The 13,035-nt window shown below is 46.2% G+C and overlaps 1 protein-coding gene across 1 annotated transcript; it reads right to left on the bottom strand.

Annotated features, from left to right (window-relative positions):
• Nucleotides 1–2,916: 2,916 nt before the first annotated feature.
• LOC146199763 (uncharacterized) lies at nucleotides 2,917–6,327 on the bottom strand. The gene has a single exon (XM_084595244.1). It carries the CDS (start codon nucleotides 6,135–6,137, stop codon nucleotides 3,960–3,962), a length of 2,178 nt encoding a protein of 725 aa, XP_084451370.1. The 5' UTR covers nucleotides 6,138–6,327; the 3' UTR covers nucleotides 2,917–3,959.
• Between the last annotated feature and the right edge of the window lie 6,708 nt (nucleotides 6,328–13,035).

The following is a 13,035-nucleotide window of genomic DNA, read 5'->3' as shown; positions in this document are numbered from 1 at the left end:
TGGTGAATTGTTTATGCTAAACTTCAAGACAAAGCTAGCACACTGTGCTCGATTCTATCTAATGGAAAATGCAATGCTTTCTTTGTTAAAAATGTCCATTTGACACTTGTCACAAGATGTGATGGGTCAGTGAGCATTGTAAAAACACGAGCTCTTCAAAATGAAACATGCATGCCCATTCCTAACAGAACTATCTCCTATCAGCAGCAAAGCACAAGTGCTGCCAATTAAAAAACACGAAACCCACAAAAGGAAGCCCAAAAACAGCTACATTCAATATCCGGCGTATCGGTGGAGGCGAAACGAAGACGCATCTGTGTGCTGTGCAGTCAATGCACGTAATGATTCCTAGGTGGTCGAAATTACTCCTTAACCCTCCACTACGGCTACTCTTTCTCTCTCACCTTCCATTATAGCACGGTTCAGGTGTCCAAATGTGACAGATACTGCACCTTTCCTTTCCTGTGATTCAATTATTCAATATGCGGGCCAAATTGCGCATTGTTATTTTGACCGTAAACAATGTAAGCAATAGTGTGGATATAAATTTTTTTTTTTATTCTTTAAGCACGTATTTCAGAATACAAATAATTTCATTCTCAAGAACATGCCATCTGCCTTCTGTAGTTTTAAACTAAAGCTGCAAAAGCACTTTCTGTCCAGACTACAAAGCACTGTATGCAGGCATTTTCACTAGTCTTCTGCTTAACCTTGGTTTTCTGGGCACTCTGTAGGAAACTGTCTCTTTGTACAGACTGTTCTAGGCTCGATTGCAGCACTGCTGCCACCGTGCGCATTCATATCGTGCTAATCCTTTGGCTCATATTACCGAGCATTTTGTAGTTTGAGCATCATTTACTCTGCCTTCAGAATCTGGCTGAAATAATTAGGATGAGATATGTGCTCTCTATTCACGTTAGGATCCCCGTTTACCTTTGATAGCATTTATGTGACTGAAGAAGCATTCTTTTTCTGCGTTCCGCAACAACAGCATCAATATGAAGAGAGCAAATTTTGCCAGTTCGAAGAACGAATTTTTATCGAACACATCCCTGTACTAGCTTTATTTCAGAATGCAGACGTGCTCCTGTGGCTGTTCCAGGTAACAAATGGGCTTCTTCCTTGCAGCTGACTGGCGGCAAATTTTTTTAATGGTGCTTATGACTTCATTAAGGGGCATTGACGGCTCTGAACTATATGAATAGTATTCACTTGCATTTTGGAGCTTTCAGCACCCAGTCTCGAAACTTAAGGTCCCGCAGCCACTCTTTCCTAAACTTCTGCACATAATTCGACAAGTCCCAGTCCGCCAGATGTCAGGCAACAGTACACTCGACGACTGCTATCAAAATGGCGTACAAATCAGTTCAAGGAGTACCGGAAGCATCTGAATATTTGCCACACTGATATCTCAGCGATGCCACACAAGCATAGCGACATTTTCTTGAAGAAATGAGCATAACTTTAAGAAACTTACACTATCCATAGCAATAATTGTAGGACCACCGAACACCGCCAATAGAAACCTAAAAACCGCAAAAAATCCTGCCTCCCACAATATATTTTTACCTGCTAAATTGTGTAGAAACCTGTTTAAAAAACGGACCCACAGTTGAGGACTCCAGAAATTTTGACCCACCTGGAGCTTTTTAATGTGCACTGACATCGCACAGTGCATGGGCACCTTGCTCTTCACCTCCATCGAAAAGCGGCTGCTGAGGCCGGGATTTGACCCTAGTTCTCAGGGTTCAGCAGTTGGGCGTATTGCGCATGTATATAAAAAATGAAGACCGACTGTTTCTTCCTGCATTCCTTGACAAAGGCCGGACCGCGGCCGAAACGTCGGATTAACGTCATAATCACCAAGGCACCGCGGCAGGACTGAAAAGTGGATTTGAATCCCACCAAGCTACAAGTGGGCTACAAAGGTCACCGCAATAGAGGGCTCTGGCTCAATTTCGATATCAGGTAATGAGCTTTTACACTGCACAGCAGAAATATATTTGCAGTTCACACTCGCTGAAATGAGACAACACAGTCAGTATTGGATACTGTGACCTTGGGTTCGGCAGCTAAAGCCCCAGAGCCACCATAAGTCCTTTCTGTGTGAATGTTTCACTGCACCCTAGACCTTTACTTTGTAATACTGCAAGTAGCCATGAAATTGACTTTTAAGGTGCCCATGGCAGGTTGCCTCTGCAAGGAAAACTGCCTTGCTCTCTCCACTTCCTTTTCAGGGCTTGCTACAATGATCTGAAATTAATTGCAGGCAGCACAGTCTACTATAAACCTACATATTCCCTTTCAGAGAACTCATGTTTTGTACAAGTCTTGGGACTCCTGCTTTCATACTAGTCAGCTAGAAAATGATCACACACAGTGAACAACTCAGGCGAACAAGGTGTGTCCGGAAAGTAATGCAATTTTCGGGTGCTGCTATGGGACCTACTGCACTCGGATTTATTGGGTTAGGTGTGGGGGGACTTCGAGCTTTTCATCACTGCTTAGTGCAGTATGCTACAAGGTCTGGGAATGTCAATTCAATAACAGTCTTGCCGACACCTACCAAATGATTAAGCCTACAGGAAATTTACTTTGCCATATTCTCAAGTTTTAAGACGGTTGAAGGTAGGCTGGGAAGACACTGATGATAAATCCCACTCCAGACGGCTATCATCGAGAAAAAGTGATGAAAATGTGTCATGTCTGCGATCTTTTGAACACCGACCATCGAATATGTGCGCAGATGACAGCAAAAAATTAATAGTCACAAAATCAATGCGCAAGCCATCGTTAGCAACAATTTGAACATGCAGAAAGTGTGCACCAAGCTGGTCCCCAAATTGATTATTGGCGGCCACAGCAACAACCAAGTGGGTATCACGAGCAACCTTTTGGAAAATTAGAAAATTGTACCTTATTTGTTGGGCAATGTCAGTACCAGCGATGAAACATGGCTATTTGTGTATGAAGTGAGACGAAGCACCAAAGTTCCGAACAGCAGACCTTCAGAGTCTTCTTGCCCCAAGAAGACATGAAGAAACAAGTCGAAAGTGAAAACACTGCTTTGCCTTATCTGATTCCACGGGTGTGGTTCACGAAGCATTCATATCTTAAAAGACAGACAATCAACACTGTCTGCTATGTGGACGTGCTCATGAGATTGAGAAAGAGAGTCCTCCAGGCGCGGAGATTGCCGATACCCGACAGTTGCCCTACCACAACGATGCAGCCACACTTCTCCACGCGTATGGGAGTCCCCAGACCAAGCACAACTTCGCAACGCTGCCTCTCCCCTCCCCCCATAGTTTTGACCTCACTCTGGCACTGTTTCTTACTAAGAGCGCCCTGAAACAAATCCGTTTTGGCAACACCAAAGCGATCCAAGCCATCTTACAAAGGCTCTAAACGAGGTTTCTGTCAATGTCTTCCAGGATGGTGATGGTGGCCCACCCTTTATAGAGGGTCACCAGTTAACTCCAAAAAGCTAAAGGCGTGGCCAAAAGTAAGGAAAAGAGGATGCATACAGTGCACAGCAGAGTTCATCGCAAAAATGTGTAAATGCAAAGTTCAAAAAAATTTAAATTCTTGAAATGATATCTTGAATAATTTTTTTTTTTTGCCAAATGAAATTGCATTACTTTCCGAACAAACCTGGTAAATTGTCCCTGTAAATATATAGTCTACAATGCAGCTTGCAGCTTGGCAGTGCATTAGGCAACAACCTCAACAAGTCTGTAACTGGACTGACTTTCACACTTGTGAAGGCCCTACTTTGCAGTCATACCTCCCATTTCATTGCAAGGAAGTAGGGGGTGTACAAGTGTGATTAAATCATAAAACATCACCAAGACATTAAACTTCGGTGCAAAAAATAAGAAACTTATAAACACAATCTAGAGAATGCGTCCGCATATTATATGACATCAACCCATCTTCTACAACTACCTTCACTGTGCTCAAGGTGGTGGACTGGTCAGAATGCGATTAAGATCTGGCACAGGGTCATACAAGGGCACCCTCTGCCCTGCACTGTTGTAGACAGGTGATGGTAAGGGACTCGGGTGCAGAAGGTTCATTGCAGCAGCATGTTGACCGCCACAAGGGCTGATACACAGTTCATGGTGGGCTGGGAAAGGACCTTGTGGGGCACAAGGTGGTGGCATCCTCATCTGCGGCATCGGCCGTCCAAAATTGAGTGGTGGAGTCCTCATATTTGGAAACACGGGTGGCTGGTTAAAAAACGGCCTGTTTTGCCGCCAGGTTGGCAACAGTCCCCCCGCAGCCACAGGTGGCGGTGGAGTGTTCCAGACATTGGGCATGGAGTTGTTGCCGTGCGGGCTTGCAGCCCATGGCGGAGCCTGAGAATTCGATGGTGAAAGCATGCTCGGTCGAAACCTTATGGCTGCCGGACTGCAGGACCAACGTTGCTGTGGGCCCTGTGATGGGGGCCAGTGCGGCCTGTGACTATCCTGCAAATGTCTAGGCGTCGGAGGTCCCTCCATGCATGGCCACATGGCCCCATTGGCGGTGTCTGGAGACTGCCTCTGCTGCTGATTTCTATTTGAGCCACCTCTTGATGCACCTCCCCTGGCCCTACCTCGGGGTGCATGTTGCCGCTCGCCGCCACCTATACGGTCCTCGAAGCCGCCAGCAGAAGCAGCAGGTGCAGAGCCACCGCTTCTGCTGGTACGCAGCTGCTTGCGCGCCTCGCGTTCCTGCTCGTCGTCCGAAAAGTCCAAATGCTCGGGCGGCGGCTCGTTGTTGTTCTCCCACGAGGCATCTGAGCCACGCTGCTTGCGTACTTCTGACTCCAGCACGTACTGCGTCACGTCTGCGTGTAGAGGCGCGTAAAGCAGAGGTTCGCCCGGTTCCAGCCCGCGCTCAGCTAATTCCTCGGCCGAGTTGAAGCGCATTGTGTAATAGGGGGCAGCGACGGGCCCCAGCACATCGAAGACGCGTCCCAGAGCCGTGCCGTCCGCACGGAAGAGCACCGAGTCTATGTCGAGCACCGGCTGCCCCGGTTCGCTCTCCACAACCAGCAGCTGATTGACAGCGTGCCGCACACGGCCGGCCTTGCGCAGCTCCGCGCACGGCAGGGTGATGTGCAGGTCTTCAATCGGTGGCAGGTCATCGATGTCCAGCTCCCCAGGTGTCTTGAGGCCTGCGCTGCGAGAACCTGCCGGCTTGCCGCGCGGGCCACGACGCTTGGCCGTGACCGGCCGGACGTCGTCACCCTCCGCGCAGTCGGAGTCGCTCACAGAAATGCGACGCCGCACCACCGCCGTCGCGACGACATCGTCGTCACTGTCCGAGGACGAGGAGGACGAACTGTCGGAAGAAGTGTCCTCTTCATGCACGCGGTAAGGAACGAGCCTCACCTTGGTAGGCACGTGTGCCTTGCGCGGAGAGCACTTAGGAGGGAAGCCAGCGCCAACATTTTTGATACTGACAGACTGCGACTGCTGGTCGAGGTCTATGGTCGACATCACTATCACACTGTCATCTTCTTCACCATTCTCTACGCATTTTAAAAGGTGACGCACAACGTCTGAGGCGGCTTGCTCCACGGTACAGTTTTTTGACGCCTCATCTGCACTTTCGCCACGACACTGTGGTGACGACGACTGATCTGACGGCTTCGATAAAGGCTCGACACCATTACTATCTTTACTTCCGGCCAGCGGCCTCAGCTCCGTCGCCAGCTGCTGGTCTGCCGAAAGGTCTATCTGGGAAACAGGTGATACTTCGATCGCGACAGCATGCACAGGCTCGTCGAAAGCGGGCTCTGCAGACAACTCATAATGCGCAGGCAGCGAGGCGCTGCTCACCTCGGCCTTCAAATCAGTGGAAGTTGTTACAGCCTCATCTGAAACAAGTGAAACCTGCGCCTCCGTCAGCGCGGCTGAAGGCGTCAACCCGATAACGCTTGCGTTATGTAGCGCTTGCACTGCATTGTGTTCGTTGGCTGCATCGTCCGTCGATGCATCGTCGATTACTATAGGGTCGCAACCATTCAGCACGCCTTCGCTGCAGACTGCGATGACTCCGGGGTTCGCCAGTTCGATTTCTTGGGTGTAACCACTTGAAGTTTCGGGATCGCCCGATGCAGGCAACTCCACTGATGCTGTATTCATTGCAGAATGCGAGCTAGGGCCGACGGTGTGTCGTTTGCGGATGGTCACTGAGTACTTGCGCAGCTCTTGGGAATAAGTGAAAGGTGCACGATGCAGATGGTCCAATGCAAACACATACTCAACTTGCTATACTTGTCAGCTCACGTCAATCGACCGACGCACGTGGGATGAAAGAAGGCATGACAACAAGCTTGGCTTGGCTTGGATACCACCATAACTACCTTCATGCTTTACTCGGATTGGCTTGGATCAATGTAGCTTGACAAACGGCTTTTTTTCTGTATTTTTAAGATTTGTTTTCTTCTCGAGGGAAGAGCGGGTGTTTGAAACATGGGGAATGGTTTGAACGATGTGCCGCGTTTCAGTTGTGATGCTGAGGGAGCTTGTGAGCAGAGAATATGGAGGTGTACTTGCAGGCACTAGCGCTTGTGATTATTTGGCTGCTAGGATATCTAGGCTGAAACGAGGAGAAAAATGAGTGTTGCGCACACACACGGATCCCGTCTTGTCATTTTTAAGGCGAAAACCTTTAATGGCCCATACTCACGGCGTCCTGTCCCACTATAACTGTCAATAATATTGCGTAAGATAAACCTTGTCTCCACCGGAGAATCGGACTTCATGCTTCCATCTCTCGAATCTTTAGCCGCGAGAATTTAGCCAGCTGCGCCACGCCCAGGATTGTGAAAAGCACATTTTAATTCTCCTTGTCTGCCGTGAGGATGATAGTTAGAAATTAAAAAATTGTCTCCACCGAGAATCGATCGATTCCCAGGATGGAGGTTCGAACCTCCATTCTTTCTTTTGTGGGTCAGGTTGAGCAGAGTTTTGCCAAATTTAGTTGTAATTGTAATCGGCGAGCATGCTAGGGCGATTTTTTGAAATCCTTAAAGAAGTGTGCATGGCATGTCATGTCTTGCAAACCCGATTTTCCCTACATTATCAGCTTTATCGCAAGAGAAACAATTTATAAGAGCAATGTCTTTCTCCCGATCCCATATTGTGCAGATTGTTGTACTGTGCAGTTCCATGGAAGCTCCATAGTAATACTCTAGAAGTCAGAACTTATTTAGAAATGGGGTTTTTTGTACCTTGGGGAAATTGCAGAAGCTATATTCGAACACGTTTTTTTAGATTGTTGGAAAGCCTTTTTCTTCTGGGACATCTACCCGTGGATACATTCGGTATTAGATTTTTACCAATTGAAAATCATGATGGGCTATCGCTGGACATGATCATGGTATTGGGCCTGCACAGTATTTGGCGATACAGAATGGCTTTCAGGCACGCAGACATTGCTGCGACAAAAATACGGCAGTACTTTTGAGAATCCGTTGCTACTGTCATTGATGTTTTCAAGACACAAGACCAAGTGCCTGAGTGACTTCCGAGAATAGAAGCGTTGCTACACATGCGCGAATTTTAATGGATCACGCAGCCCGAGCTGGCGTGGTTCTTAACCCATGTTGTGCATTTTTCACCATAATATTCTGTGTGTGCAAAACCAAGTTTTGAAGTTGGCAATAACGGGAAAAAAACATCCCTTGGATCCCCAGCCGAGCGCTTTCACGAACTGCGCCACGGCAGAGATTCTGAAACACCTTACGTCCTAATTCTTGTCTATCTTGAGGATGATAGCGATGACAAAGAAGCTACAATTAGTGATAATGATGATATTAGCAATGATAATGATGGTGCATTTAGTTGATAGTAGATGGTGCATAATGATAATGAGAGGAAACGTGATGTACCATGTGCACCAGCAATGCTTAGGCTTTTGCATTTCTGCAGTGTAGATTCCACAGTGCTCTCAGAATTTGTTTGTTCGTGTTTTGTGTATACTATATATACACTTAACACTGGGAGTATTACCAATATTGAAGTGAATACTAATACCTTACTCAGCATTTACTGCGTGAGGAGACAATGGAGGTTAGCTGTGGGATGAAGAAGGAATTAAATGAAGGACCAGGCAATGGTGATGGTCATCCGTTGCTACTGACTGCGCTGAAGAGCAAGGATTGTTTGTGATGGGCAGTGCAGGCGAGAAGAGGTTGCAGGCTACAAGAAGGCAGTGGTAACTGGGATGAGGACTATCAGCCAAGTTGCGTGTCAGGTAGAGCAAGGAGACAAAAAAAGCTCATCGTAGACGCCTAGACACATGAGGAGAGGGGCTGCCAAGAAATATGTTGAAGAAGAACACAGATTAAATTTTTGTGTACACAACAAATGCGCATGTTGATATTGTCTAACCATCAAAACTCCAGAACACACACAGCCATGTGCTGCGCATTACTTCCCATTCAATGTAGCAGGGAAGATGATGTCAAAACTATCTGTTTTGGTAGACATCACCAAGCTAGTAGAACAAATTAAAAATACCAACTTGGAAATTTCCAACTGTAAATTAGTATACAATTGGACCAAATAAAACTGACCTGATTGCACTCGTTAGGAACAATTTACAATATGTACCTGTATGTTAAGTTGTGCAAAATGTTCAATATGAGCTATATTATTGTAAAAAAAGGAAACGCTGATTTATGAATTAACACGACAGTACCTTAAGTCAACATTTTTATAAAAGAATAAAAATTATGACAACTACATGCTTTCATAGAAATCAAGCAAAACAAACAATCACACATCACATTCAAGTGACATTTGTAGAATGTCAGACACTGCTAACATCAGTTCAGTTGAGTCGTGTCCGACTCTTCGTGACCCTTATGGACCATGTCACGCCACGCTTTCCGGTCTCTCACTATCTTGACCCTCCAATGAATTTGACCCTCCAATGAGCAGTCAGGGTTTATGGTCGACAATATCGACTGATTTGATCTTCTGGCAGTCCAAGGAACTCTCAAGAGTTTTCGCCAGCACCACAATTCAAATGCGTCAATTCTTCGGCAGTCGGCCTTTTTCACAGTCCAACTCTCGCATCCATACATCACAACTGGAAAGACCATAGCACGAGTTATACGGATCTTGGTTGGCAGACTAATGTCTCTGCTCTTTACTAGGCGGTCAAGGCTAACCATTGCTCTCTTTTCCAGAAGCAGGAGTGAGTCTCCTAATTTCATGGCTGCAGTCTCCTTCCGAGGTAATCTTGGAGCCGAAGAAGAGAAAATCTGTCACAGCTTCTACTTCTTGTCCATTGATGCTCCAGGACTTGATAGGGCAAGACGCCATGATCTTTGTCTTTTTACTGTTCAGTTTAAGCCCAAGCTTCTCACTCTCTTCTTGTACGCGCATCAGAAGTCTCTTGAGTTCCACTTCACTTTCTGCCATTAAAGTGGCATCATCCACATATCCAAGGTTGTTGATACGTTTTCCAGCAATCTTCACTCCAGCTGAAGACTCGTCCAGACCGGCCTTCCTCATGATGCACTCTGCATATAGGTTAAATAGGCAGGGTGACAGTATGCAGCCTTGCCTCACTCCTTCCTCAATCGGAAACCAATCAGTAAGACCATGCCCAGTTCTGACTGTGGCCTCTTGTCCTTCATACAGGTTCATCAACCCAGTACTTATTCACAGAACACACATTTGCTCCTTCTTATATATCCCACATATACAACTTTCATACTCAGGCTTGTGGTGCCCGTCAGTAAAGTGTACTTAACTTTAATTGTGGAAAAAGTGAGACTGAAGTATACAGTTTAGTGGATTAAGCATCATAAAATGTGCAAGTGTTCACATTGATATATTGGGTGCACTTGGGAAGCCCAATTGGCAAAACCAACAACAATTGCCAATGTTCCAATTTTTAAGTCCTGTTGGGCTCAATTAGTTTCAATCACAACTCAAGGCATCAATTTGCCAATTGGTACAAACTCGGTCCAGTTCGTTCGACACAACTGGTTTCTCATCCGACTCATAGCTTATAGTTACCCGCGTAATGGCACACAGCCAAAGGAAGGGAGAAGGAAGAGAAGGATGGGCACAGAAGAGATCAAGAATACCAATTAAACGCCCAACAACTATCTCTGCTGAAGGATCCAACTGATTCCTATTGGCAATGTTAATTGGAGTCAATTGTTTAGTTCGACCGACAAGGGCAGTGAAGTGTAGAGGCTGCCATCCCAATAATTAGCGCGGCCACATAAAAACTTGTCTGGTGCTTTCTGGATACTCTGACGAGCTTACATTAGCTCCCCTAGAAGGTAAGCGAGTACTTGCAGTTCTTGCTACCACATTTTATCAACTCAATATGTTTACAACTGTCGCTCGACTAAAATGTTTCAGCCAACATCATGTAGGCCCAACCACACACGAAGCTTGGTACACACCAGCAACTAGGTGCACCTAGCAAATTTGATGTAATTAAGAGAACATTTTCTTGCCTCTCCGATGGAGGCAAAACGGAGAGGTGTCTGTGTTCTGTGCGATGTCAGTGCATGTTAAAGATCCCCAGGTGGTCGAAATTATTTCACAACTATCCACTATGGTACCCCTTTCCCTGTTTCTGCTTTCACCTCCACCTTTCTCCCTTCCTTTAGGGCGCAGGTCAGTTGTCCACTGAAAAGTGTGAAAGATACCGTGCCTTCCCTGCAAACCAACTATTATCCTTGACTTTACATGTTGCAACAATGGTAAGAATACTAGTATGCGCTAGCGCACATAGAAACAAAATGCCATGTTTCAAGGGAAAACCAAGAACTGCAACCTGTTGCCAGGTGTACGTCAACACACATCCTACACTCGTTGTGCATGCCTGTTTTAGACTAGGGCTTGTCTGCTGCTGAAAGCAGTGACTAAGAACTCTTATTTTCATGCAGACTGTGCTGAAAACTACAAGTGTCACATTCAACTGCCTGATGAAACATGCATGGTAACTGGCTCATCCGCCATGCAGGTATACATTGCGTCACAAAGTTTTCAGCCCTTAAGCATACATTCTTAAAATTCTTCCTCTGGTTGAATTTAGTCTCACACTCAAGTGCCTTTCAAGAGCACAAATAACTCCTGCCCATATATTTTGTAAAACTGGAGACAAATTTCATACAAGTTGCATGCCTGCTGTAGATACCGCCTTGTTATATCTCCTAGTGTTACCTGAAGCGACTCCAGGGTATTTTTACAAGGGCTCAAAACCTATTTAGGGGAACCATTATTTGCAAATAATAGTCTGGCAAGACTCCAGTGTTCAGCAACAATGTGCCCACATCAGTGGCCGCTACCCACTATTGTTTTATGGAAAAAGAAAGTTGACTTTTCAAAGCTCTCCTTAAAACTGAAGCAGAAAGTTTATCAAAAGGTGAAAAAAATTTGCTGTGGTTTAGCTTGTGGTTAAACCTGGAGTTACGAGAGCTATCTGCATGGCTAAGCTTAAGCTCGGCTTTAAAGTAAAGACATGGCTTTTGCACATAGTAGTTCACTCTATGGTTTCAGCTTTATGCCATAAGGGGCACTTTTGACCACTAAAGTGCAATGAGGCGAAAAAGTATGTTGCGCGGTGGTCCGAAGCCTTCCACAACGGCACCTCTTTCTCTGTTTCCACTCTCACCTTCGTGATGACACGCGTAAGCTACCAGCCAACATATAAAGCCCAGCTTTAACCACATGTGCCTGCGTAGCCTAGGAATAATGTGAATCCAAAAGTTTTGGCAGGCTGGTTTGATATCACCCTCCCATATGAAAGGAGAGGACCGAGTGGGCAGCTCCTGCCAAAAGTAATGCCAGGAAGCCCTGTGTCCAGTTAGTGCTCGGCCAAGTCAGCTGCCAGCTACCGCCTCCCACAACTTCCTCCTCCTCCTCTTCTAGTGGTTGCTCGGCAACGGCTTAAGGTCAGTGCGACCACGAAAGTGTGATCATGGCGAAATGGCTGGCGTAGTGTAGCTGTTGCTAAAATAATGAGCACAAGAATTTTGAAGTCAGTGACTTCTTTAATACAGCAAAACATGAGCTGCTTTCTATTCCTGGTGCAATTGGTTAACAGAGCAGCACGGTACACTATAGGGAACCTGCGCTGCCTAGGTGTCACTGCAACTGTTCTATTCGGCGACTAAAAACTGCTTCTGTCAGCCGCTTGGGTCACTGCAAGCGAGAGACCCCATTTTGGCCGATTTTGGCTAGATGCCCACGTTTGGCTAGTAACATGTTTGCCTAGCTTCCCTCAGCGTGACCCAGATAGCTGGCGCACGCCACGTGTGGGTTCGACACAGCGCGGAAGGACGTGATGCCGATTAACGCAAAAAGGGGGCGTGTGAAACCACTGAGTGCGTCAAAAACTGCTAGTTCCTTTTGCTAGGCTATATGTTACGGCGCTGCAATCGGCACGGAAAACTTCAGCGCAGGTTCCCTATGGGGTATTGGCTGCACATTCAATACTGCATGGGTCATATCCCTTGTTCATGCCGTGCAGTTATAGAAGAAATGTGACAGACGTTAATGCGTGATCCTCCTTCTTAGACATTGCAATACAATCTGTGCCACAGCTTCGTGCGACCCGTTCATGGCTGCACAGCATGAAAAAAGTGACACGACCTATGCCTCACTGAAATTAAATCACATTATAGTGAACTATGCATAGCTACCAGCCCCAACTCAATTCTGTCAGTGTGACTGAAGTGTGTCCCAATGTATTCAACATCTGTTAATATGCTTCCTGGCCTAACAGAAGCCACAGTTTTCATAGAGGGGCTATCTGTTACTGAAAGTTTGCTCAAAACATAGCTACATACTCCAGGCTGAAACTTACATCCAAGAATCCTCCTCCATGTGTAGATTACCCTTATTCTTGGCAGCAGTTTACACTTAGCCATGAAAGCAAAATGAACTGCAGCAAATGCAGTTCATTTTTTTTGCACTGCCGGGATAACAGCAATGAGCAAGACACTGGACTGCAGACATAATTACAAATTAGCTTGCAATTAAGCACCAGTCGAATCACAAA

The sequence above is a fragment of the Amblyomma maculatum genome, chromosome 2 (genome assembly GCF_055883805.1).
Source record: "Amblyomma maculatum isolate TAMU_Amacu chromosome 2, ASM5588380v1, whole genome shotgun sequence".
Taxonomy (NCBI): Eukaryota; Metazoa; Arthropoda; class Arachnida; order Ixodida; family Ixodidae; genus Amblyomma; species Amblyomma maculatum.
The sequence above is the reverse complement of the archived record's forward strand: the minus strand, read 5'-3'. Positions and strand labels throughout refer to the sequence as shown.